This window comes from Mercurialis annua, linkage group LG2 (genome assembly GCF_937616625.2).
Source record: "Mercurialis annua linkage group LG2, ddMerAnnu1.2, whole genome shotgun sequence".
Taxonomy (NCBI): domain Eukaryota; kingdom Viridiplantae; phylum Streptophyta; class Magnoliopsida; order Malpighiales; family Euphorbiaceae; genus Mercurialis; species Mercurialis annua.
Window position 1 is genome coordinate 52,548,105 of NC_065571.1, and position 27,508 is coordinate 52,575,612.

General features: G+C 29.6%; 4 protein-coding genes across 4 annotated transcripts; all 4 read left to right on the plus strand.

Annotated features, from left to right (window-relative positions):
- Positions 1-4,142: 4,142 nt before the first annotated feature.
- Positions 4,143-6,742, plus strand: LOC126667057 (putative pectinesterase/pectinesterase inhibitor 45). Its single transcript, XM_050360021.2, has 3 exons — positions 4,143-5,205; positions 5,772-5,932; positions 6,023-6,742. Exons 1-3 carry the CDS (start codon positions 4,268-4,270, stop codon positions 6,709-6,711), a joined length of 1,788 nt encoding a protein of 595 aa, XP_050215978.1. The 5' UTR covers positions 4,143-4,267; the 3' UTR covers positions 6,712-6,742.
- Positions 6,743-8,331: 1,589 nt separating this feature from the next.
- Positions 8,332-10,496, plus strand: LOC126670324 (pectinesterase 3-like). The gene is made up of 2 exons (XM_050364026.1): positions 8,332-9,466; positions 9,826-10,496. Exons 1-2 carry the CDS (start codon positions 8,395-8,397, stop codon positions 10,494-10,496), a joined length of 1,743 nt encoding a protein of 580 aa, XP_050219983.1. The 5' UTR covers positions 8,332-8,394.
- Positions 10,497-12,110: 1,614 nt separating this feature from the next.
- On the plus strand, positions 12,111-12,766 carry LOC126666680 (putative invertase inhibitor). The gene has a single exon (XM_050359521.2). It carries the CDS (start codon positions 12,167-12,169, stop codon positions 12,695-12,697), a length of 531 nt encoding a protein of 176 aa, XP_050215478.1. The 5' UTR covers positions 12,111-12,166; the 3' UTR covers positions 12,698-12,766.
- Positions 12,767-23,181: 10,415 nt separating this feature from the next.
- On the plus strand, positions 23,182-26,724 carry LOC126666678 (pectinesterase). Its single transcript, XM_050359520.2, has 3 exons — positions 23,182-23,614; positions 24,370-24,990; positions 25,826-26,724. The coding sequence occupies exons 1-3, from the start codon at positions 23,338-23,340 to the stop codon at positions 26,518-26,520; spliced, it is 1,593 nt and encodes a 530-aa protein (XP_050215477.1). The 5' UTR covers positions 23,182-23,337; the 3' UTR covers positions 26,521-26,724.
- The last annotated feature ends 784 nt before the right edge of the window (positions 26,725-27,508 follow it).

Here is a 27,508-nt window from a genome sequence, read left to right on the forward strand (position 1 = left end):
AGATTTTTCGCAATGATTTATGTAAATTTAATGTCAATTCAACATCGAATCAATGTAAACTCAATGATGACTCAGTGTCAACCCAATATAAACCTAATGTCAACTCAACGTCGAATCAATGTAAACTCAATGATGACTCAATGTAAACTTAATATGAACTGAATATAAACTTAATATGAACTCAATGTCAACTCAATATAAACTCAAAGTAAACTTAATGTGAACTTAATATAAATTTATGTCAACTTAATGTAAATTTAATGTTCACTAAATATCAACTCAAAGTAAATATTTTGATAAATAATTATATTTTTTAAATGAAATTATATTTTATTATAATAGTAAAATTATTTTTTTTATAATTCATACTTTTAAAAATAAACTAATTGTATATTGAAAGTAAATTATTTAAAAAAATTCGCAATTATTTGTGTAAATTAATGTCAGCTTAACGTCAAATCAATGTAAATTCAATGATGATTCAGTGTCAACCCAGTATAAATCTAATGTCAACTCAACGTCGAATCAATGTAAACTCAATGATGACTCAATGTCAACTCAATATAAACCTAATATCAACTCAATGTAAACTTAATATAAATTAAACTTAATATCGACTCAATGTCAAGTGAATGTAAATCTAATATCAACTCAATGTAAAAATGATGTAAACTACATGTCAATTCAAAGTAAATGTTTTAGTAAATTATTATAATTTTAAAAATTAACTTAATATCAACTCAACGTCGACTTAATATCAACTCAATGACGACTCAATGTCAACTCAATGTAAACGTAATATCAATTCAATGTAATCCTAATGTCAACTCAGTGTAAATATCATGTCAATGCAAACCTAATGTCAACTCAATATAAATTTAATGTCAATCCGAAAAAGTAAATTATTTTAATTTTGAAATGTAACTTAATATCAACTCATTGTAAACTCAATGTGAACCTAATGTCAACTCAATGTAAACTTGATGAAGGTTACATGTCAATTTGAAGCAATTTTTTTAGTAATTTATTATAATTTTAAAAACTAACTTAATATCAACTAAATTAACTTATATAATTTATTTTGAGTTTATATCGAGTTGACATTAAGTTAATTGTGTTTCTAATACATTAATTTATAAATTTATTTTAACTTAATTTACTTTAAGTTAATATTTAATTTACACTAGTATTAATTTAATTAGAATAAATTAATTTAAATTTTAACAAGCGTAATATTTTATTAGTATTTTATAATAATATATTATTTATAATCAACCATTTTAATATGTTTATATTTAGTTTAAATGCTTTCTTATACATTATTAAAGAGTATATGTATATATATAAAAGAGTAAATAAAGACAATAAACATGTCTTGCCTTGATGGTTAGACACATGGACAAAGAGTGAGAGGTCATGGGTTTTATTCCTACTAATAGCAAATTTGTATTTTATTTAATTCTTTTAAAATCTCACCACTATAGTTGATTGTCGTTGACCGTTGGTTAACCGCTGTTGACCGCGATGGTCCGAGCGTTGACCGCGGTGGTCCGGCCATTGACCGGCGTTGACCGCGGTGGTCCAGCCGGTCGGACGGAATTTGGTCGGTGGCGGTTGGTTAGTTTGTCTAACCAAATCCACATTTGTCACGTGTCATCATTTGATTGATTCAAACATAGACCAATGAAATGTTGACAAATACCAAGGACAATATTGTCTCATTTTTTTTTATTTTGGGTTATGAGAGATTTTTGTAAACTTTTTATTTTTTTTGAGAGATTTTCGCCAAAATCAAAATGGTGAGGGAAAAGTGAAACACCATAGTATTTTTAGGGGATTTGTGTAAGATACCCTTTTTTTTCCTCTAAATTAACCAACCGAAACTTGGATAAAACAAGTGGGAAAAAGGTTAATTTTCATCCTTATATTGTAGTCAAAATCTCACAATGGCATGCTTGTTTTTTGGCAAATCCGCAGGTCCACAAGATCTAAGCAAATGTGTTAACAGAAAAAGGAAGCAACTCAGTTTTGTTGATGTTGAGGACTTAAGAGACAGTTTTGTTGATGTTGAATATGATGTTTAATTTGTTAGTTCAATCCCGATTTAAACTCAATTTGGATCAAATTTTTATTATTAAAGTATGATCGATAAATTAAATTTATATAATTTTAGACCACATTTTATAAGGTTAAATGAAATTTAATTATGAATTAAAGTTTAAATTTGTCCGCAAATAGACGTGCCATATTCAGACTCGAATCCAGACTCAGGGTCTGTTTAATGATAAATTTAAGTGTTCAAATCCGGTCCAAAATTAATAGGCCTGCAAATAATCATTATTGTTAAATTTGGCCCCTTGGTTCAACCAAACAAACCGAAACCAGCGCCTTAGCCAGGCCATGTTGCCCTTAAAATGTTGTTTTTAACAAACGTGTCAAAATCTATTTGACCCGTTCAGATATCTGGTTGATATGGACAACCCGATTTGGAATTACTGGGTTTGATGAATTTTTTCCATATCTGATTTAACCTAATTTTTTTTCACTCTAATTATTAATTTCAAATTTAATGACTAAACAACGCAATTCATTGATAAAATTTCAATTTTTCTGATCAAATTATTCAATTAAACAAGAAATATATTGTTTTATAGAGATTATTTGAAGTTTTAGACTAAACTGTTTTGATAAAAATTATAATTTTTTTATTTTAATATTTTAATAAAATATTTTAATTTTTTAATATATAATTCTATTATATTTCATCATATAAAATATTTGTTTTTCATAAAATGAATATATAATTATTAAATGTATATTTTTATTTTAAAAATATGTTCAACCTCTAACGCCTCATTCTCTATCCTCACCGGTTATGTTTAGATCGGATTTGAAAACCATACTAACAACTAATCCCAACAATTAAATTAAAAACAAACTTTTATACTTATTTAAAAACAAACAAACAAAATTCACAAAAATGATGGCAACTAAGATAGAGCTGGCCATGGGCCAGGTCAGCCCGTGAACCGGCCCGGTCAAATCCGGTCCAGAACCAGTCAAACCCGGAACCGAACTAAAACCGGCTCGAAATCATCAAAACACCGGTTCCGGACCGGTTCTAAAAATTTTGAATCATAAACCGGCGGTTTCTGATCGGAACCGACGGTTCAAGAGTCGAAACCGGCGGTTTAAGAGTCGAACCCGTTGATAAATATTATTTAATTTTAATATATTTGTATATATATCATATTATATTTTATATTTTTACAGTTATATTGTATTATATTATATTTTATATTTATTATATATATTATATTAGGTTAATGTATCTACAAATAAAAAGCATATTGAAATTATTATAGTATAAAAAAAATTAAAAGTATTATTTCTTAACATAATAATAATATATTTCTTATAAATTTTTGAATCAAATTATATTTTTTTATTTTTAAAGTCTCTATTTTTTAATCCATTTTTACTGCTACATTAAGTTAATATATATGTATTATTGTAGTGTTATATAATTAAAAATATTCTTGGTTAATTTTTTGGTTAATATAATATTTAAAAAATTTGTTTTATTTTATTATTTTCTTGCAATATTATATCCGCATGTTATTTTATTTTTTATTATACTTTTTAGCTTTTAGTAACTACATTTTACTTTTACTTTTAATTGTTTTCCGAACCGCCCAGAATCCGGAACCAGAACCCGGAATTAGAACCGGTCAGGTCCGAATCGGCCCAGAAGTGTCACTGGCCGGTTCCATCGTTTTTTGAACCGCGATCCGGCGGTTCCAAACCGGAACCGGCGGTTTATAAACTGTAGCCACCTCTAAACTAAGAAGCTTCTCTATTAATTTTTTCACTCTACTATTTTCATTTAATATATAAGCTTTCTTTAGGTTGGTCAAAGAAGTAGCTTTGAGCAAGTTTTGGAGGCAATAAAACGGAGGGAAATTCTGTTAGAAGGACCAAAAAAAATATGTATCACTCATTATAAAAGGAAACAAAAAATTAACTAACTTTTGAATAACAAAACACCTTAAAAAACTCTTGTCCTGTCCTCTATTATCAATTTCATAACAACTAATACTAATTTCAACATCAAAAAAACCACATTAGTGAGAAGAAAGTGGAAAAAAATAATTAAATTAATATTAAAAAAGACACATTTCTTTTTCTCTTATTCCTCTCTGCCTTAGCTTTTTTTCTAAGGCAGAGAAGAGAGTTCATAAATTAATAATTAAAAAATTGAATCAAAATGGTATTTCAAGATTTTGATCAAATTTCAGAAAGAAGAAGATTAGAAAGAAAACAAAAATTCAGAAAAAGGGTTACAATTGTTGTGGTTTCATTATTTGCATTGCTTATTATAATTGCTGCCGGTGTTTTCGCTATTATTTCGAGTAATAATCATAAACAAAATCAAAAAAACGAACCGAGTAAATCATCAGAATCTGCAAAACCTGAAAGTTCCCAAGCTTCAGGTATTCAGAGTATAATTCAATCAGTCTGTAATGCAACCACTTACAAGGACGCGTGTCATTCTTCGCTTAAAAAAGCAGTGGAGGATCAGCCCTCTTCTTCAGCTCAGCCTAAAGATATCCTGAAACTAGCAATAAAATCTACAAATGACGAACTGTCCAAGGTTTTTGAAAAGGCGAAAACGTTGAAATTCGACTCCCCACGAGAGAAGGCGGCTTTTGAAGATTGCACGGAGTTGATTGGAGACGCGAAGGAAGAGTTGGAAAAATCTGTTTTCGGGGCGGGTGGTAAAATGGAGGAGCTTGTGAAAAATGAGGGGGATTTGAATAATTGGTTAAGTGCGGTTATGTCTTATCAACAAACGTGTATTGATGGATTTCCTGAAGGGAAATTGAAATCTGATATGGAGAAGATGTTTAATAGTTCTAAGGAATTGACGAGTAATTCGTTAGCTATGGTGTCAGAATTGAGTGGTTTTTATTCGAATTTTCAGATTTCCAAACCGGGTCGTCGCCTTTTGTCGGAGGAATCTGGCGGTTCTAGATTGGACGAAGATGGAATTCCGGAGTGGATGGGCCAGGAGGAGAGGCGGATTTTGAAGGGCGCGGATAAGGATAAGCCGACGCCGAATGTTACCGTCGCGAAAGATGGAAGCGGTCAGTTTAATACGATTTCTGCTGCATTGGCGGCCATGCCAGCAAAATATGAAGGACGGTATGATTCTTTATCACATTGTTTGTATACCACTTCTTTAATTATTAGATAGGTAATTTGCTAAGCAGGTCTCTCAAATTTCTCTTATCTTCCATTATAGTCCTTTTTAGAAAAAAATTAACAATACAATCCTCAAGTTTAATTTATTGCACCAAAAAGCTTTGCGATCATTTTCTAATGCTTTCATTAAGTTGTGTGACATGCGTAAAAATACATTTTTAAATTTTACATGCGATGTCACACTCAAAATGTTACACCTTACATAGTATAATAGTATTGATGGGCTCATACATATGAATGATATAGTTTCACCATATGAGATGATATTATGCGGATTAAAATAATAATTGTATTGTCCATGTAGGCGCATATCATCGTTACCATCTAAAATTGACAGATTTTGAACCGAATTCGTGGTATAATTTTTTGGTGTGATAGAATTAAAATTGAGAGGCTCACTGTCACAAATCAAAGAGAAAGGACTATAATGAGATAAAAAAAAAAATTGAAGGACTGTAACATAATTTATATTTTGTTTTTAATTTTTTTCAACCATGTAAATGCAGGTATGTCATCTATGTTAAAGAAGGAGTTTATGATGAGACAGTGATGGTGACAAAGAAAATGGTTAATGTGACAATTTACGGAGACGGGTCGCAGAAGAGTATTGTCACCGGCAACAAAAATTTTGCAGACGGAGTTCAGACTTTCAGAACTGCAACTTTTGGTACGTTACAGAATAAATAACTCATCAATCATCAGTTTGCTGCATCTTCAGGGTTAGCCTGACGAAGAGAGTTGTATTTTTTATTTGCAGCGGCTTTAGGCGACGGATTCCTTGCCAAAGCTATGGGATTTCGCAACACTGCAGGTCCCGAAAAGCATCAAGCAGTAGCTATCAGAGTACAAGCAGATCGTTCAGTTTTCCTAAACTGCAGATTTGAAGGCTATCAGGATACACTCTACGCACAAACCCACCGACAATTCTACCGTAGCTGTGTCGTTTCGGGAACAATTGATTTCATCTTTGGCGACGCAGCGGCCATTTTCCAGAATTGTCAAATTTTTGTCAGAAAACCAATGGAAAATCAACAAACTATCGTTACAGCACAAGGCAGGGTCGATTCGCACGAAACGACAGGAATTGTGCTTCAGAATTGTCATATTCAACCCGATAAAGACCTAATTCCGACTAAAATGACAGTGAAGAATTACCTTGGAAGACCCTGGAAGGATTATTCAAGAACAATTATAATGGAAACAATAATTGAAGATTTTATTCATCCTGAAGGATGGTTAGCTTGGGAAGGAGAAAAAGGTCTAAAGACATTATATTATGCAGAATTTAATAACAAAGGTGCTGGTTCAAAGACTAATGGTAGAGTAAAATGGGCTGGCTATCATGTTATTGGTAAAGAAGTGGCTAACAAGTTTACTGTAATGCCCTTCCTGCAAGGAGATTGGATTACTGCTGTGGGGGCTCCTGTTCACTTTGGATTAAATTAGTTAAATTTTATAATCATTTTCATTTTGCCAATTTCTATTAAAAGTCTATATCTATATTAATATTTATATATATATAACCTAAAATATGAAACACACATGAAATATAATTGTTATAGAATTTTAATCTAATGAGCTCTACTTGAAACTTAAAATTTCAAGTTCAAGAAGAGACTAACTAACTAAAATGTGCATTGAATTTTATTGGTTGGTTATATTTGTTGTTAGTATTCGATTCTTTATAGCACAAATTATTAGCAAAATTCTCCCATAGAAAAATTGTAAATATTTTTTTCTACTCCAAATGAATTTATTTCTTGTTCACATGTCAAAACAGTCTTATACTGAACCGCTTAAATTCTTACACATTTTCCGCGCATTCTAAAAGAATTTCTCAATTGCGACAAATACTATATATCGCAGAGAGTACTATTCTGAAGATAAAAATATTTATTTGTTTTAAAAAATATTTTACAGCTAATTTTAATATATATTACTCCCTCCGTTCATTTTTAGTTGTCGTTTTAGGGAAATATTTTTGTCCATCAATAGTTGTCATTTTAGGATTTCTATGTGATTTTTTACAATAGTATTCCAAATTTGACTTTCTTATTAATTCACTTCATTAAATGATAGTTCAATTTTCAAAGTTAAATCATCCAATAGTGGGTTATAACTCTACTTTCAAAAATAAATTTATCAATAGTGAAGTTTATAAATAGGGTTATATTAGTCTTTATGCTTATAATTTAAGACAAAAGAAACATTTTCTTAATTTTAGCAATATAGCCTAAAGCGACAATTAAAAATGGACGGAGGAATAATAGAAAGTTAATAAAAATTAATTAATGCAATTAATGATACATCAGAATTAATTTAGAAATTAGAATGACTTTAAAAGAAATATATTGTGCACTACGATGCGAACTACATTTAGGTACAGAGTGATCAATGGCTATCTTAAAAACTCCATTTGGCACTTTAATTACAGTATCCAGAAAACAATTTTGCTGTTACACGGTTACATTTGACTAGGCGAAGCCGGCCACTCTGTTTTATTAAAGTCAAAACAAAGTAGTGTTGGGAGATTCTGTAATGTTGGACAAATGAAAACTGGACCGTAGAGACCAAGTCCTTTTGTCTCCATCGTACGTATTATGTTAAAAAGGTTAAATTAGTCGGTGATTCAATTATGTTTTAATTTCCTAATGTTCCAATTTCATATGTTTGTTAATTCACTTTACTTAATACTAATTTTTTAAAAAAGTTTAGTTTTAATCATTCCATATGTATTTACTAAGCACAAATTTATATGAATTAGACATGAACATGAAATTGTATGTATGAATAAAGTCTAATAAATTTATATGAAGTTTTATAAATACAACAGTCATATCAGTAAAAGGATTAATTATTTTTGTGACTCAATGTTATAAATTAGATTATTATTAAATTAAAATTCTTTTTTGTATTTTAAAATCAAGAAAAATATTTTTTCTTTTATTAGAATTGATAAAAAAAATATTAAAGTTTGAATTTGTTTTGGATGAGACTTATGACAGTTCATAATTAACTAGCTTTGCAAATGGCAACCTGATTATAGAATAATCATTGATCCTTTTGACTTAGTTTAACTCACTAATACTATAAAATATGAACTAATTAAACGAAGTAATTAAGTAGCAAATGGATACAAGCGTTAACAAAAACTCCTTCAGTACCTATAGCAAGGTAGAAGCACGACAACAATCAGAGGCGTCGTTTCGCCAGAACTCTCGCAAACGACTCATAATCATCTCACTCTCTATTGTCGTTTTGATCGCAATCATCGTTGGTGCGTCAGTAGGAATTCTAGCAAACGACAACAAATCCAAAACTAACGATCCCTCTTCTTCTCCATCTTCCTCAGTTAGTTCCGACATTAAAGCTATCTGTAATGTCACGATATATCCTGATTCGTGCTATTCAAGCATGTCGTCTTCTATCAAATCTGAAAATCCGAATCCGCGACCAAAAGATTTGTTTTTGTTGTCGCTAAATATAACACTCAACGAGCTAAAAAATCTCTCCTCTTTGCCGCGAAAGATTACTCAAAAATATAAAAATGAAATCAATGATCCTCTGTTACAGTCTGCATTGCACGACTGTGAGATTCTCTTCATGGACGCCGTTGATCAGGTTAACGAATCAATATCAACCGTCCAAGTGAGCCAGGGAGATTTCAAGATTGATGATATCAGAACATGGCTAAGCACAGCCATAACAGATCAGGAAACGTGCGTAGATGGACTAAAAGAGACAGGGAAGCACCTGAGCATAGCCGATGAGGTTAGATTTGCTATGACCAACTCCACAGAGTTCACAAGTAACAGCTTGGCTATTGCTTCTATCGTTATGAGAGTTCTTGATGATCATCTCAACGGCTCAATTCATCGCAAGCTTTTGAAGGTATCGGACGGTCATGATACGTGGATCCACAGGAGAGTGGTACTAGAGGAGACACCTGAACCCAATATAACAGTAGCGTGGGATGGTAGTGGGGATTTTAAGAGTATAAGAGAAGCTGTGGAGTCAATTCCTAAAAGAAGTGAGTCAAGATTTGTGTTATATGTAAAAGAAGGGTTATATTTGGAGAATGTGACGATTGAAAAAGATCATTGGAATGTCGTGATTTATGGCGACGGAATGAATAAGACCGTTGTCTCCGCCAGCAATAATGTGGTCGATGGAGCCACCACCTTCTTCTCCGGCACATTTAGTAAGTGTTTTTATTTAATTATAAAAAAAATTGGTTTTAAAATTTAAAGTTTACTTTGAACCAATCAAAATTTAAAAAGAGTAAAATTTCATAGTTAAAAATATTCAAAGATTTATTTGCACCTTTTATCTATTCAGTTTTATGGTAATTACGTGATGGCTAGGTCAGAACCATGCTATTTCATATTTGAACATTTTAAGACCATATAATATAATCCACGCTAAATAGATACACATTGAAATATGATGAAGACTATTACTGAACGTTTATTTTTTAAAATCATTTTGCCTAAATTAAATAACATGTGTTTTCTCTCAAAAAAAAACATGTTGATGTATGTACTGTATATTTATTTATAGTTGCTGCTGGGAGAGGATTCATAGCTAAAGATATTGGATTTAAGAACACAGCAGGCCCACAAAAACATCAAGCGGTAGCCCTGCGTTCATCATCAGACAAGTCCATCTTCTACCGTTGCTCATTTGATGCATTTCAAGACACTCTCTACGTCCATTCTGGTCGCCAATTCTATAGAGACTGTCAAATTTCAGGCACTATAGATTTCATATTCGGAAACGCCGCCGTAGTATTCCAAAATTGTACCATTCAGCCAAGACAGCCTTTCCCGGCCCAATTTAACACCATCACGGCCCAAAGTAAGAGTGACCCGAATCAAAACACGGGTATGTCAATCCAACGGTGTCAGTTGAATCCACTTGGAAATCTTACGGCCGTAACCTATTTTGGTAGGCCTTGGAAGGATTATGCTACTACTGTGATTATGCAGTCGGACATTGGGGAGTTCTTGGACCCGCTGGGATGGGCTTCTTGGGAGGCTAATGAAAGTAGTGTTTATTATGCAGAGTTTCAGAATTTTGGGCCTGGGTCCATGACAGAGAAAAGAGTGGAATGGGCCGGTGTTAGGCCCAATATTACAGTTGAAGAAGCTGAGAAATTTGCTGTGGAGAATTTCATTCAAGGAAGCCAATGGCTGCCCCAAGCTGAAGTTGTATATGATGGGACGTTATGACCAAGATAATTTTTTTAAAATTTTATGACCAAAATTCAAGGGGAAGTTACAAAAAATTCAAAAAATAGGAAAAAATTATAAAAATACGTACTTATCAAATAGTTTGCATTTAAAAGTTACCAAAATACGAAACATATTTTCACTTTTTACATACTGTATCAGAAATGTATTGGTAATATATCAAATATGTATCAAAAATATTCTTTTATAGTAAAAAAAATATGCATATTATGTAAAGTTTTTTAACTTTTAGGTAAAATTAATTGTTTTTTTGACTAAATACGTATTTTTATAAATTAAATAATTTTTTAGGATAATTTTGTATTACTCCAAAATTCAAATATGTATGTTGGATAAATAGCAATGTTAATCAGAAGAAAAGAAAAGTGCATAGCCAACTTATATAGTAATTGAATTGATACTTCTTTTTTTGATAATTTGAATTGATACTTAAAGCTTACACTTCCTCTATATATATATTCTAGTTAAATGATTAATTAATAGAACATAAACACTAAATGATAAATATATATAGGTTTATATAGTTTAAAATAAGTTATACATTTGTTGATTTATTAACTAAAGTTGTGATTAGTAGGGCTATAATCAAACCGAGTCGCCCACGAGCGATTCAGTGTTCAATTCAACAGGAGCTCACTCGAATTCATTCGTTAGTCTAGACGAAAGAGTTTGAATTTCAATCTATCTTCATTTATCTAAACGATTCAAACTTAATTTTAGTAGTATTTGACTCGTTATATGGTCATAAACAATTTACAATGAACTCGATGGTTCGCATATAAATTCGATTAATAGTCCGTATTTAAGGTCGGTCAGGAACTCGCGAGCGGACTTATATATAAGCTTGATTGTGAAATCACTAGTCAATTCATAAATGAATTTGATTATTAGGTCATAAGTTTTCTTATTAATAATCATAAAAAAAGTTGTCTTATTATTCTTAATTTAATAAATATTTTCAAAATGAGTTCAAAATTAATTTTATTTATTTCAAATAAAATTGTATTTTTTTTCTTCAAAATAAACCGAACATGAACATTTTACAATTAATTGAATCGAATGTGAATTTAGTATTTAAAACTATAACAGAATGTAAATATTTCATTCATACAACAAGCTGAGCATAAATTATATTAAAACTCAGCTCGGCATGGTTTTAGTGACAAAGTGGAGCATTTGTTCCAAAACTATTGTCTGAAATGATATAAATTCTTTTTTGACATGATAAGAAAAAGAGTTGGCCATTTTATTTCTTTGACACTTGTAAGTTATTTTCATATCCTACTTAATTACATAAACACGTAAATGGTAGGCAATGATCAGAAGTGACAAGAACCTTTGTTTTATACTGTTATTTTTATGAAAATAAACAAATATATGCACTTGTTTCAACTTCTTATGATCATCTACAAAAGACTCACAAGCAAAACACAAACTTGCCGGCCACAAAATATCATTCATCGTCCCAAACAAAATGAAAGCATCTTTCTATTTATAAAATACAAAAAAAATTAATATGAAAAAACCCTAAATTGCTAAATATATAGTCTTGATTCTCTTGGTCTAAGTCTAATCATTTATACTGAAAAAAAATACTCAAAACTACTGCCAACTTACTTTCTTGAAGATCATAAACATAGAAAAAAGAAATGGCTTCATTTGCCCATCGATTTTTGATAATTATAAGCTCTCTTAGTTTAATTACTTGCTCCGCAAGATTTCATGCAACACAAGACTTGATCTCCACGGCATGCAGTCATACACTTTACTACGAAATATGCATATCTTCGTTAAACTCAGACCCTCGAACCAAAACAGCAGATCTTCAAGAACTAGCCAATGTTGCACTCAATCTCACTATATCGTACGGTCAAGAAACACTTGCTCACATTACTGATTTGAAGTCTACAGCTAGAGGAAACGACACCGTCTCGTCTTGCTTAGGAGATTGTATGGAAGTGTTCAGTGATGCTGTTGAAGAGTTAAACGAGGCCATTGATGCTTTAAGGATTAAGTCCTTAGAAAATGTTAAGACATTTGTGAGCGCTGCAATGACTGACTCTGATACTTGTGATGAGGGTTTTAAGGAGATTGGCTTTGTGTCTCCGGTTTCTGATAAAACTCTGTATTTTAGTAAGCTGTGTAGTATTTTTCTGGCAATTGTCAATCTTTTGACTTGATGGATGATTCGGTTCGTTCCGTCAGTTAATAATAAAATATGGTTAAATTGGTTTGTTCGGTCGGTTCAATTAGTGATGAAATTTTAGTTATCCGAATAATTCGGTCGGTTTAATTTTATAAATTTTAAGATTTTGTTAATTTAGTTTTAATTAATTTGATTTAATTCAATAATTCCGTTAATAATTTGATTAATTCAATTTTTAATTAAATCAGTATGTTTTCAACTCAACTTATGCTCACCCATAAGTTAACCAAAGGGCGAAGGTACTCATTAATTGCCCACTTTTATTTTATACTATTTAATATATCATATAAATTAGTATAAATATAAAGTTTATACTCAGGTCCTTTTCACTGATGTACTGCACACCTTACTTTTATATTAAGGCTAATGACACTTTACATTCAGCTTTATGGTTAAAAATTATTCAAACTTGTTTTTTGTTTTTCAAATCTAATCAAATTTCTTTATTTCAGTTTTTGTATTTTTATTATAAAAATTGACAGCATTTTTATCCGATTTCAAAAATAAGTTAATTTTTAACAATTATATATATATAAAGAATACCTAAATAAAGTGAAAATACATATATAAGATTATAAACAATTTCTAAAATTGGCTAGAATTGATGTCAATTTATAAAATTGGCAAAAGGTCAAAAAGATTTAGATATCTAAACAATTTTACCTTGATGTTTTAATCCTCCGTAAATACTCCACTTTTTCGACCTTTTTCATTTATATCGCAAACTTTTAAAATCGTCAATTTAAATTTATTTTTCAATTTTCAATTTCAATTGTACCGATTTTTTAAAATTGGAATTTTTTATACTGAAAAAAGTTCAAATATATATTTCACGTTTGGCATGTGGTCTAAATAAGCTCCTAATATATTAAAAAAAATAGACTATATGTCAAAAAAGAAAAGAGGAACCTTTTTTTAAGTGAAAATAATTCTAATCTGAAAAAATGGATACAATTAAAACTGAAAATTAGAAAACGAGATATAATTGATGATTTTAAAAATTGAAATCTAAAAAAAAGTAAAAAATGTAAAGTATTTTTTATGATTATATTTAAATATAGATTTTGTTATCTAAACTCATATGATTTACAAATGTAAGAGATCAAAGTAAAGTTAAAACAAGTACAAATTTATAACAAAGCATTTTATTGAAGGAACCAATGAAAACTCTTAAAATATATAAACATATGCGAGGAACACGGATGATTTTCCGGTCAAAACACCGAAAATCATCTCATTCCACCCTCAAGATCAAAACAACGTGAACAATTTTTAGAGATAAATGATAGCCTTTTTAATTGATTATTTGTTGTTATTCTTCAACTTCCATTTAGTCTGTTGTTTGTGATGTATTTATCTGCATGGCTTCTTATCATCGTAATATAGCTCAATTGAACTAAAAAAGGCATCATTCAAGAAAAGCATATAGGCATCATTCAAGAAAAGCATATTGAAATTTAATAACTTTATATATGTAAAACAAAGTCGTGTTGGGTTAGTTTTTTTTCCATTCTTACTATGTCACTTATTCATGTCAAATCTTCGAATTTATAAGATTATAGACAAACCAGGAAGATCTCATTACTATTGTGAACTCAATACTCATAGGGTAAGTACAAACCTGTAATAAAAAAAGGTCTTGCACTTTTTGTTGTATGATCAACTATTCAATTTTACCTTTTTTTATTATTCTCTTCACCTAATGATATTTTAATTTTCCTCTTTGGTGTAAAAACAGTAAGATAAGCATCTATCTTTTTGAAAATGAGAAATAATTATCCATGCATCTTACATTTATGGAAAGGATGAAAAACTATAGGCACTATCGAGTCACGTCATCTATAAACTAAGTCAGTCACATTATAACATATTATTAAAATGATGACATTATTGCCATTTTGTTTGTTATTTTTATACACTTTTTAATAGTAATTTTATGATAATGCCATTATTTTAATGACATGTTATAATGTGATTGACTTGTCTATAGATGACGTGGTAAACTAAATCTATGTAATAATTTCTCATTATACTGCTAAGTTCAAGCTTGTCTCGATCCTAAAAACTTCGAAGATCAATTCAAATTTAATCTATTTTATTTTAGAAGCTCAAGTTTAAACTCTGTAGAATAATATTCGAACTTGACTTGACTCGATTATCAATATAAATATTTAAAATCAAATTTTAATATAATTTAAAAGGTAAAATAATAAATCAATTAAAGTTTGATTAGACTTGCGAGCTTATCGGGTTGAGTATTTTAATGCTCAAATTTAATTTAATAATTAATTCGGATTGTTTGAACTCAAACTCGAGTTGGTAGTAAATTAGTCAATTTCAAATATATTTCTAAAATGAAACTCAATCAAATTGGGGGCACTCTAAATTTTGTTTGTGCACTTTAATTTCTTCTTCAAAGACATGTGCTTTTGCCCCCAATAAATCAAAAACCAAATAAAGCAATAGCGTGGGGTGGGGTGGATTTAGTTCAAATGTCTTATCCTTACTTAATCCATTGCCTAAACCCACTCACGATTTTGGGAGCAAAACATTTCATAACAAATTGAATTAATTATTAAAAAAACTCCTAAATATTTTAATTTTTTTTAATATTTGATTAAATTCACTAACGTTCCCTTTTTAATGTGTTTGTTAAACAAAGGATCAAATTATTAAAATATTGTTTCAAAAAACTTCAAAAAATTAAACTAATTTTAAAAAATAATATATAATAATTTATTAATAATAATTATTTTATTTTAATTCAAAATTAGCATATTTTTTTAAAATAATTTTGATCTTGTGTTTTTGTCTTTTTTATTTATTAAACACTATTAAAGATGCAGAATTTATTTTAAATATTATTGAAATATTAGGATTCATACTGTAATAAAACTTACTATACATTTATAATTACTTATATGAAAGATTTGAGTGTTTTTAGTAATTTTCCTTCTTTTAAACATTATAGGAGAGGAAAATAATTGGACCTTTCAACTCGAAATCAAGCATTCACTATTTCTTTTAATACAGGCAACCAGATTTTGATTGTTGGACTAAAATTGTCAGTTTGTAAGCTCAAAAAATTCGCTTTTTAAATAAGTGAATTATTTTCTTAAACAAAAAAATAAAGAATGTCAGGCAGACAAAGAGGATTGGTTGTACCAAATTTGTGGATATGTCTAACCAAAAATTAGAATTTACACAAAAGCTTACATTTCAAAGTTTTGAATGATGTTTATTGGGGTGAATTAACACCCAAATGAAAGCTAGGGACCGACAAGACATTATTATATGAATAATAATATTTATTCTGAATTTAGATTAAAGTTATTATAATATTTTTATAATTTTAAAAATGTATTTCATCCATCATATTTTAAATTTAATTTTGAAATTTAGAAAGAAAAATAACTTTAACTTTAACTCAAAATATTACTTCTTTCATTCCAAATTAATATACATTATTTTTAAATTTTTTATTATTTAAATGATCAGTAGTCATTAATTACATTTTTATGTATTTAAAAGAAAACAAAAGTATTAAAAAATAAAAAATAAGAAATAAGAAATACTAATACATTAAAAGGAAAAGGGTCATTTATACCCTTCAGTTTATCTTCGGGATCAATTAAGCCCTCAACGTTTGAAAAGGTTCAAATATGCCTCCAAAATCTTAAAAAGTGGACAACTAGACCCTCCGATTTTGACAAATAGGGTCTCAACATCTCGTTCGTTAGAATTGGGGTCTAGTTGTTCACTTTTTAAGACGTTAGGGGCAAATAGCTTAACTTTTATGAACGTTGAGTGCTTATCTGATCCTGAACTCAAATTAAGGGTATAAATGACCGTTTTTCTTACATTAAATAAGAATAAGTGTGTTATCTTTTTACTATTTATATTTATTTTAAAAGACTATCAGTTGAAAATGGAGGGAATAATAGTTATCGTTTAATTAATATTTTATTTATATCGGAGTGACAGATACATCATAATTTAACCAGATAGTCTTACTTTTGATTATATCCCACCACCCATTGTAATGGAAGATAGACCAACATTGAACTTTCTCTATGGTGATGAAAAAAGGATAGTTACTATTGAGTAATGTCTTAATCTTTGTTTTGAATTATTAAGAAAGCTACTCTCCTTTTCTATCAAGTAGTTATCCTAACATGAAAAGTAGTTTCATAGCATGTGATTTATGGATATTGCACCATTAGACCAAAACAATTTGCTTGATCATTAGAAGAACTCTTGAGGTGGAAATGCCGATACCTTCTCATAATTAATTATGACATCTCTATTTAATTATGTCTATATATGTCAACCATGCTTGTAGTTTTCGGGTCAAATTGCCAAATTATAATCATACCAACACAATCCTCTTTACTCCAACTTGCATCAGGTTCTAACAAATTTTCAGAAAAAGTGTATTAATTTATAGATCACTACATCTACATGTAAATGCATATTATGCAACAACAAAACTTATTTAGTTAATCGAAAATGAGAGTACAACAAGTCCTTTATACTAACAAACTATTACAACTTATAATTAGTAACTAACTAATTTGACATGTACTAATAAGCTATAACTCAAATATTATAAGCGTTGGGCAGTAAACTGCTAGATCGTGGATTCAAATTTTCCCACAAATGCTCCCCTCTGCTCAATTATTAAAAGAAAAAAAAAACTAATTTGACATGTCAGCAATCGATAGCTACTCCATTAACTTGTTGCACTAATGAAACAAAAAAATATTGTCACTTTGACAAGTTAATGATTCTGCTATAACCAAAAGCAATCCTGCACTAATCAAAAACTAGAGAAATATATCAGTAATAATCTCCCACAAAGTGGAGCTTATAAATTTTATGTTTTATTTGGAAAGAAAGGCATGAAACAATGTAGAAGAAAGTGGTTAATTCTGTAAGGAAGTCGACTATCAGATTATCATAAATAACAGACAAAATACGAATAACATTAGATTGAATTTTTTGATGTACCGCACGGTAATTAATTTCGATATGCTTAATATGTTCAAGGAAGATTTGATATTGTGCAGTGTGTAATATTGCATTGTCACATAATTAAGAAATGACAGATTTATGAAGCATAACTTGGAAATTTGAAAAAATACAATAGCTATTGAAGTTCATAAATAATGGCAGCAAAAGCACGACATTATGTTTGAGTGGAGTTGCGAGAGATGGTTGTTTGCCTTTGAATTTCTATAAAATATGAGAGAAGCCAAGGAGTACACAGACATATAGTTAGAATTATTGATTGATTAATACTATGAAAGTATTGATTATAAATGGATTAAAATGCAAAATTTCAAATTCATATAAAATGAGTTTTGGTCAAACTATGACCGTAATACTATAACTAGATATTAAGGTGGTTGAAAGTTGAAAGTTGATAGTTGAAATTTTACATTTATAAACTTTTTGTAGTTTTGTTATTTTAGCAATGTAAGATTCAATTAATATTTTTTCTCATGTGCCTGAAATTTTAATAGTAATTGACCTGAGGCTATTTATATTTGTTCAATTAATATTTGTTTTCAAACTATTCCTTACCATGAATCAAAGATAGCCAGGATCAATTACTATCACTACAACAAAAATGGTTTATTGTGACATCGAAAAAATGTTACTTAATATTAAAAAAACGTCATCTAAAGTTTATACCAACATTTTTCACAAATGTCATTTATGTGTTACATTTGCCGGTATTGTTATGTGTTTAAGTGACATTTAAACTAAATGTTTGTAGCCATTTTTAGTAACATTTAAATGTATTTATTGTGACATATATTAAACATTATTATAGCACATAATGTAATAATATTTATAAAGTGTTACAATAACTACTTAATATTTTTCTAATAATTAGGTTATGAGAAAATATTATGCCAAAATATTTAATTATCATTATTTTTTCATATATTATAATATTTATCATGATTTACACAATTCAATCATGAATATTAAATAAAACACATAAGTTAAAAGAATAAATATATTTTTGAAAAATAGTAACAATTTTTTATTCATTGATGTTTAAATCCTTTACACAAACTGATAAAAACAGGAAACACAAAAAATTAAGTAATACAACAAACATATACAATTTCCTTTTCTCTAAATTCATATTACACCCTTGTAAGTTGTAGTAGTAAGATAAAAGATATGTCTTTTCCAACAACAAGCTCGGGAGAAAACAAATATCCGGAATTTGATTTATCCACCTTCTTGCAAGACTGCTATGGGGTGTCAAGGTTCTGCACTAGCACAATACGGCAAACAATTAAAATGTGAAGAAGAAAAATTATCATCTGGCAAATACAAAATTAAGACATATACAACAATTGATCTGAATCAGAAGATCATCACAATTGAGAAACCCACAATTGAGAAACAATTACTATCAAAAATTAAAAAGAAAAATCAATTTGAACTCACCTAGAAAGAATCAGTAGAACTAATGAGAATAGGTATTCTACAATACACACTTACATTAAAATTTGGTTTAGTAATCCAATAAATATATATAGTAATGAGAATAAGTACACTAAATGTCTACCTTTGTATCTGTGAGCGAGTGTTAAGATCATAACAATTTTAGACTCTGATTTTCTTGATGCACGCAAACTGCTTGATAAAATTAATTCTTCAATTATAGCTTCTTCCTTCTGCAACAACTATAACAACTTGGTCATCAACACCCTCATCTTCACCTCCACATCAATAATAAAAGTCTCATTCTTTTTAATTTTGCATTGTAAATGAAAATTTTATTTTAAACTCAGAGAAAGTTCCCAACTCTGAAAGGATATGAAAAATTAAGCAACCAAACTTCACTCAAAATTATGAGGGCCTAACCATTTTAGTAGTCATTAATTTCCAAATGAGAATTTGGATTGCTGACCAACTGGCTTATTTTCAGTTCTCTTTCAAATGCATCTTCTCCTCAAAGGCTTAGAAGAGGCCGATAATGTTTCTGCCACATAGGAAGAAAAGCAAGAGCAACAACTTTATTTGCCAAGAGAGATTTAGCAACCATTAAAACCTAAACATTAAACCAAATCAAAATTTGAAGGATCTAAACAAAAAAAAAGTGACAACTGACTTACAATAAAACTTGAAACTTCGAAGAAAAGAAGAAGAAGATCCGGTAATGAATGCTCGATATGTTAAAAAAAAATACAAATATATAAAAACCTGATTTGAACTCTCGGACGACGGTGTTGAAAGAGCAGTGCGGAAGCGTTAGAGGAATAGTGTGCCATCGGCGGCAACCAGGGAGAAAGGGGAAGAACGTGGGAAGTTATTCCCAGCACGTTGTTTATCAGTTTAACTAATTCTTCTATGCTGTAGTTAATAATGATTTGTTGATATTGTTTATAGAGATAAAAGTTGTTAGATGAAAATTTAAAATTAGAAAGTGATAATTTTTTTATTTTAACAATTAAAATAGAATAAGAATAAATATATATTTATAATGTCATTTATCAAATGTTATTTTATCATTGTTTTATTATTTAAAATGACTTTTGCTAGAAATGTTATTATAAATATGTTACTAAAGATTGTTTTTGTTGTAGTGTATTATCTCATAATTTTGGTCCAAAATATTATTTTTCTTTAAAATATAAAAAATTATCATTTTATATATTTTTTAATATTTTTAACATAAAACACTTTATAGGGGATTTTAGTTATTTAAAATATTAAAATAAAGAAAAAATAATAATTTTTTTAAATTGAAATAATTCAGAGTTAAATTCATGAGATAACAATATTAAATCCTACGAATAATTTTCAAACAAAAAAATCATTATAATTTGTAATTAATTGATGTGAGGCCATACTTTCAATTGGTTAGCCCAAACTAAATGGAAATAATTGATATTACTCCAAATGAAAAATATTGGCATAAATCTATTTCGCCGTGTAAAATTATAAATCAACCATTTATCGGATGACAGATGATAATAATAAATATAAAAATCAATTCATCAAAATTTCATTATATTTAGCTAAATTTTTGCACTTAATAGTGGCGAAGCCACATAATGCAATAGGTGGTCAATTGACCATTTTTAAAAAAAAAATTGTACCAACATTTTATATGAATTAATGCTAATCATATAATTACACTTAAATTGACCACTTTAATTTTTTACTTTATGTTAAACTATAAAATTTGACCTCCTTAAAAATATTTTCTAGCATCGCCTCTGCTTAATATGACATGTATTATTTAGTTATCACATTTATTATTATCATGTGTCATACTCATAATTCTATATGAAAAATTTAGGCTCATGTAAGAATTTTTCCTTCGAGTAACTACATTCATTTATTGTCCAATTTCACATAGTTCATTGTTAGGCATTATTTAGTTTAAAAAATTATCATGTTGCAGATAAAAATAAATTGAATTTGAATTATGTAAAGTTAATATGTTGTAATCATAGAAAATTAATTTCAAGATAACCATCCCATAATTTTTTTAAGAGAACTATTACAAATTGGTTAATTACATTAAAAGGGCAAAACCAAATTAAAGAAACCAATTTATAATCTACATCAAAATATTAAATTTGATCGTTATTTGTCATAGACTAATATTTCCTAAACTGGTTTTTATATCATGAGAATGAGAGGGGCAGAAATGAAAACTAACTAAAATAGCAAAATGCTTGCATTTGATTAGAGTCCATATTAGATTAAATTGCTCATGTTGATAGATACATTTAATTAACAGGAATCTTAATTTATTACTTACACCAACTAGTTTTCTTTTATCTTAGTCTCGGTCTGGTTCAAATTTAGGAAATAAAAATGAGATTTAAAATGAGAAAGAGAAAAATAATTAAGAGTATCATTAATTTATTTTTTTTGGTTGATCAAAACATGAAAATTAAATAAAAATTAAATTAATTCCCCTGGTAGATAATGAAAAAGATTATTTTTCGTAGTTATTAATCTCATTTTCATTCTAATATAATTTGAGTAATTTATAGGCTTAATTGCACAAAAAATCACCAACTTTCGCGTATTTTTGTTATTTAACATAATCTTTTTTTCTTGGCATAAAAAATCATCAACTTTCATTTTTTGGCATATTCTTCCACATAACCGCTTATTTTGAAAAATTAAGCGCAAAACGGCGCCGTTTTACATTCAAAACGGCGCCGTTTCACATCTCGTGGACAAATATCCAAAAAATGAAAGTTGGTGATTTTTTATGTCAAGAAAAAAAGATTATGTTAAATACCAAAAACACGCGAAAGTTGGTGATTTTTTATGCAATTACGCCTAATTTATATTCTTATTTTCATGTAATTTTTTCAGCCAAATTCAAATAATGATAATTATTTTGATTTTTATTTCTATCTTTCCGACAATCAATTTCTTTTAACCGCTAATTACATACTACATCTTTTTTTCCTATTTTTTTTCCTTATGTTGCTTATAATTTTATCAAATTAAAAAATTGAATTTTAAGTTTCTTTAATTAATGGACCTTTATTTTACATATCAACATCAAATATTAACTACTATTAACTTTTTTCGGTCAGATAATTAACTCAGTAGCATTCATAATGATCTACCCGATAATAGCCACACAATTTAAATACTACTAATATCAGTTACCATTAATGAACAATTAAACTATAGAATTATTGAATTATCAGCTTCATAGTGCAAAAAGTTAGATTCCAATTTCCAAACCAGAACATAAAAACAATACAATGCCATATATACATGGATTTTGTCCATATAATGTATTTAAAGATCAACGGCTATCCTTCTGAATCAATTTATTTTACTTCCAAGTCATATCCAACTACTGATTCGCGACTTTAAACTATAAATAAAAATAAACTCAAAAACTATACAGCGCGAAAATATAAGCATTGAAACGGAAAAGTTTTAAATGATATTGGCGACAGATCATTTTTGTCACTGAATACGTCGTTAGTATATCCTAAAATTGTCACCGATACCAATTTTCAACATTAATTTGTCTCTAATCTATGCATAATATTATAAATTAGTGACGGTTTGACCGATTGCTAATATACTAATTTTTAGCAGTGATAGCCAAACTTAAAAAAAATCATACAATATTGTTAGAGATTGAAAGTATTATGTATTAGGTCTAAAATCTATATGGCTACGCCTATTGTCACGAAAACAGAAAGCCGATATAAAACTATTGAAACGAAACAAATATAAAATGATAAATGATAAACAATATTTTTGTTTAGAAGTATGTTATAAATATAAATTTTTCAAAGTGTATTTCCAAAAATAAAAATATAACTGGGACTAATTTCCGTGCAAATATATTCAAAATGTACACAATGTATTGCCAAAAGGCTCAAGAGGGCCACAAAAAAAAGTGCTGCTATAAATGGTGGGCTAGCTATTACTTGTAGACATTTGAGCACCACTTTTGCGTCAAATCTCAATAAAATAGACAACCGAACAAACCAAAAATATGTTCTCTCTAATTCTGTAAATTTTCACTATAAATAATAACCCCTTCATCTTCAACTTTGATCATGTGAGTCCTTATCTTTAGCTTAAAATATGTTAAATTTGATGATTTTTTGGCTGCTAGGATCTTCCATAGCAGTTGCCGCCATTGATGAAAAATTGCATGTAATTCAAAAGGAATGCAGTTTTACTAGATATCCTAGCCTTTGTGTTCAAACATTGATGGAATTTAAAAATAATCATCTACATATTGTTTCTGCTCTTGTTAATAAAACTATTTTAGAGACCCAATTGCACAATTCTTACTTCAAATCATTGATCACCGCTCAATTTGAAATTCAAGAAGCTCAACATCTTCAGTCCATCACAGGTGATATTTTTTTCCTATCTATGTGTAATTTTTGTTATGCTTAAAAAATTATATAAAGGAAATTATGATTATTTTATACTTCCCTTTTGACTTCCTATAACACGATACATGCCGTAGAATAGTAGGAAAAAAAAAAGTCACCAAGTAAACTCCGTCTATGTATATAGGCGGAACTAGGTGGTAGAACGGCGATCGCTTATTCAATCGACATCTTTGAATTCCTCCGATATCATTTTTTTTCTTTAATTTTATTGTTTTGTCTAATTTTTAAGTTATGCGTCATTTTTCTTCATCGCCTTTTTTTTTATTATGATCATTATACAGTTGAATTTTTAACTTTCAACAACATGATATGTATCGACTATCGATATAAACGAAAATTCGTTTAGTCCATTTCACCTATAAATAGGAGTGGAATCAAAGGGAAGAACGATAGTATTGTCAGAATGATTAAACTTTTTCAAATACTCAACTCTTCGATTATCATCAATTGTCGGGATCTTTTGTGATGTGTTTTTTTTTAATTTGTCACTATATCTCCTTTATTTTTCATTTAGTTTTTTTTATCGAATATTTTTCATTTAGTCATTAGACGTTTTTCTCACTAATTATAGACCAAAGATGAAAAGATAATCTCTTATAAAAAAATTCTGTGGTGAATAATAAATTGCTACAAATATTGGTTTGTTTGTATGTTGTCTTCGTTAATTTTTTAATTTTTCAACTAATTCCCTCTTTTTAAACTGTCCAAGTAGATTATTGCGACGAGCTTATGAAGATGTCACTAAAACTCCTAGACAAGTCACTAATGGCACTAAATCATCAATCACGACGAATTAACAAAAACGACATCCAAACATGGCTAAGCGCTGTCGTAACCTACCAACAAGCCTGCAAAGAGTCCGTTAACACCTCAGGTCAACCCGCCGGCGACTTTGCATCTCAAATATCCCGCAAAATGGATTATCTTTCCGAGTTAGTCAGCAACCCATTATCCCTCGTCAACAGAATTAGCGACGGCGACGAAAATAAAAAAATCAAATACAATACTAAATACAGACACCTAAATGAGGAATTAGAAGATTTTCCGAAGTGGGTATCGGCGAAGGATCGGAAATTGCTTCAGAGCAGTACAATTAAGGCTAATGCGGTGGTCGCTAAAGATGGGACTGGAAATTATAGGACAGTTTCTGAAGCTATAAAAGCTGCTAGTGGCGGCCGTTTTGTAATTTATGTGAAGGCGGGAGTTTATACAGAGAAAATTAGAAGCGGTAAAGATGGGATTACGTTGATCGGAGAGGGTAAATACTCGACTGTGATTGTTGGTGGTGATAGTGTACGCGGTGGCTCGTCCATGCCTGACTCTGCTACTTTCAGTTTGTCTTCTTTATCTCTCTTTCTTAATTTAATTTACGAACAATTGTACTAGGGGTGTCTGAATTTTCTTAAATTTTCGGTTTGAGTTTCTGAACTTTAATTTCTTTAAAATAAGTATTTCAACTTTTAAAGAATATATACATTTAAGTATTTTTTATTGTTTTCCAGTAACCATTGTGCTAAAAAGGATATAAAGAACTCTATTTTACTTAAATTCCATGGCAATATTATCAACATAGTAATAGTAATTTGCAAATGACATACTTTTCCTATTTGACATAAAAATAGTTAAAAAAAAATTTTACTTTATTTTGATATTCAGGCAAAAAAAGTGCAAAATACCAAGGCAAAATAAATTAATATGCCGATTGGTAGCAGTATAATTTAAAAATATCTGGCTATATAAACGCCACAAATATTGATTTTTTTTGACAAATATAGTAATCGACTATTAAAATCTCAAATGTTAGTAGTTAGAAATTTAACGCCACCACATTACTAGTGGGGCTTCAAGTGTGTTCATTAAAAGATTAAATCTCTTAAGATGTGGGTATGCAGGTTCGAACCCAGGACCTTCATCTTAAGGGAGAAAGCCCCCACCACTAGATCACACCACCTAATTACAAATTGTGATTGATATGGCGATAAATGTTGCACTTCATCACAAAAATATGTCTCGCGTGGTCGTTATAACGAGACATCATTGATTGAAAAAAAATATTAAAAAAATGTATCATTTTGATACGAATTGAAGCTTTATTACTATATTAAAATGTAGAGCAAAATTTTAGTATCACTTAGACTTTTAACCCACACTCTACCTGAAATATGCAGCAATCACAGGTAATGGATTCATAGCTAAAGACATCGGATTTCAAAACACAGCAGGACCTCAAGGAGGACAAGCCCTAGCTCTCTACATAGCCTCCGACCGTTCAGTTCTCTACAAATGCAGTATCTCCGGCCACCAAGACACTCTATACGCACTCTCGCAACGCCAATTCTACCGAGAATGCGACATTTCCGGCACCGTAGACTTCATATTCGGCAACGCCGCCGCCGTTTTCCAGAACTGCAATTTACTCCTTCACCGCCCTTACAACAACGGAGCCTACAATGTAATTCTAGCAAATGGACGAACAGACCCCGGACAAAACACAGGTTTCTCCGTTCAGAATTGCAGAATAACGGCCAGTTTCGATTTTTCTCCGGTCAAACGTAGCTATAATTCGTATTTAGGTAGGCCTTGGAAGCAGTATTCGAGATCGGTGATTATGGAGTCGTATATAGATGATGCTGTATCGTCGAGCGGGTGGATTGCATGGCCTGGTGCGACGTCGTATGATAAAACGCTTTATTTCGCCGAGTATGCAAATACTGGCCCCGGAGGCGGAACCTCCGGGAGGGTAAATTGGGAAGGACATCATGTTATTGGAGCTGATGTAGCGGTTGAATTTACGGTTGGTCGTTTTATTTCAGGAACTTCTTGGCTGCCATCTACTGGTGTCACTTTTGTTTCTGGTTTATAGTTAACGGGTTTACTTAAAATTTGTCGGAATCTGAAGTGAATTCCAAATGTTAGAGTTTGTAGACTAAACCAATTTATTAAAAAAATATAATAAGAATATTTGGATAAAAATAACTAGTGATTATAGTTTGAGTGTAGTTCAATTTACTGGGGTTTAGAATTGTAATGTTTCGATTTTTAAACTCGCTCTTATTGGCTCGTATAAATAATCACGCCACGTGTCACGTATTAAATGGATAGTTCATAATCCTATGTGGTGGACTTGGTTCATCTAAAAATTTCTCCGCTTTTAGCCAATGAACAAGAACATGTTAATTATTTAAAATATACATAATTACATATAAACTCTCTATATATAAACATTGCTCGGAGTGTGATAAAAATATACTATATTTCAGTTATATTTATCCAGTTTTATATTCTAATATTTTATTTTATTTTTAAAATTATTTTTGTAAAAATTATCATTTTATATTCGTATTTTAACATTTTGATCTTCGTACAAGTGGAATTAAATTGAGGAATTCAAAGAAAATGGACAAAAACTATACACTCTTCCAGAGAATAGAAAAAGATAAACAATATTTGGATTGGAGAATTTTGAATGACCATAATTTATAAATTTTATAAAATTCAATTTAAATAAAAATTTAAATTGTCGTCTTCAAAAATTTCTCAATCGAATATAGATTCATCATAAGATGTGATGCAAGAGGCTGATGCAGCCGATTGGCTCAAAGTCTATGAAAGAAAGTAGGAATCTGTAAGAGTTTTTGTGGCAATTGCTTTGATTGTTTTCCCTAATTAATTTTTGTTGCATATGTTGACCTATGTAGTGAGCCCATAGCCCCATATTTTGATATTAAGAGCACCCTCAAACTGCCTATCTATGCCAAAAATGTTATAAATAAAGTGAGATAAAAGAGCATGTTGTATTTTAAGTCAAGAGAAGATACGACCAAACCACTATTAAAACTAACAATAAAAAA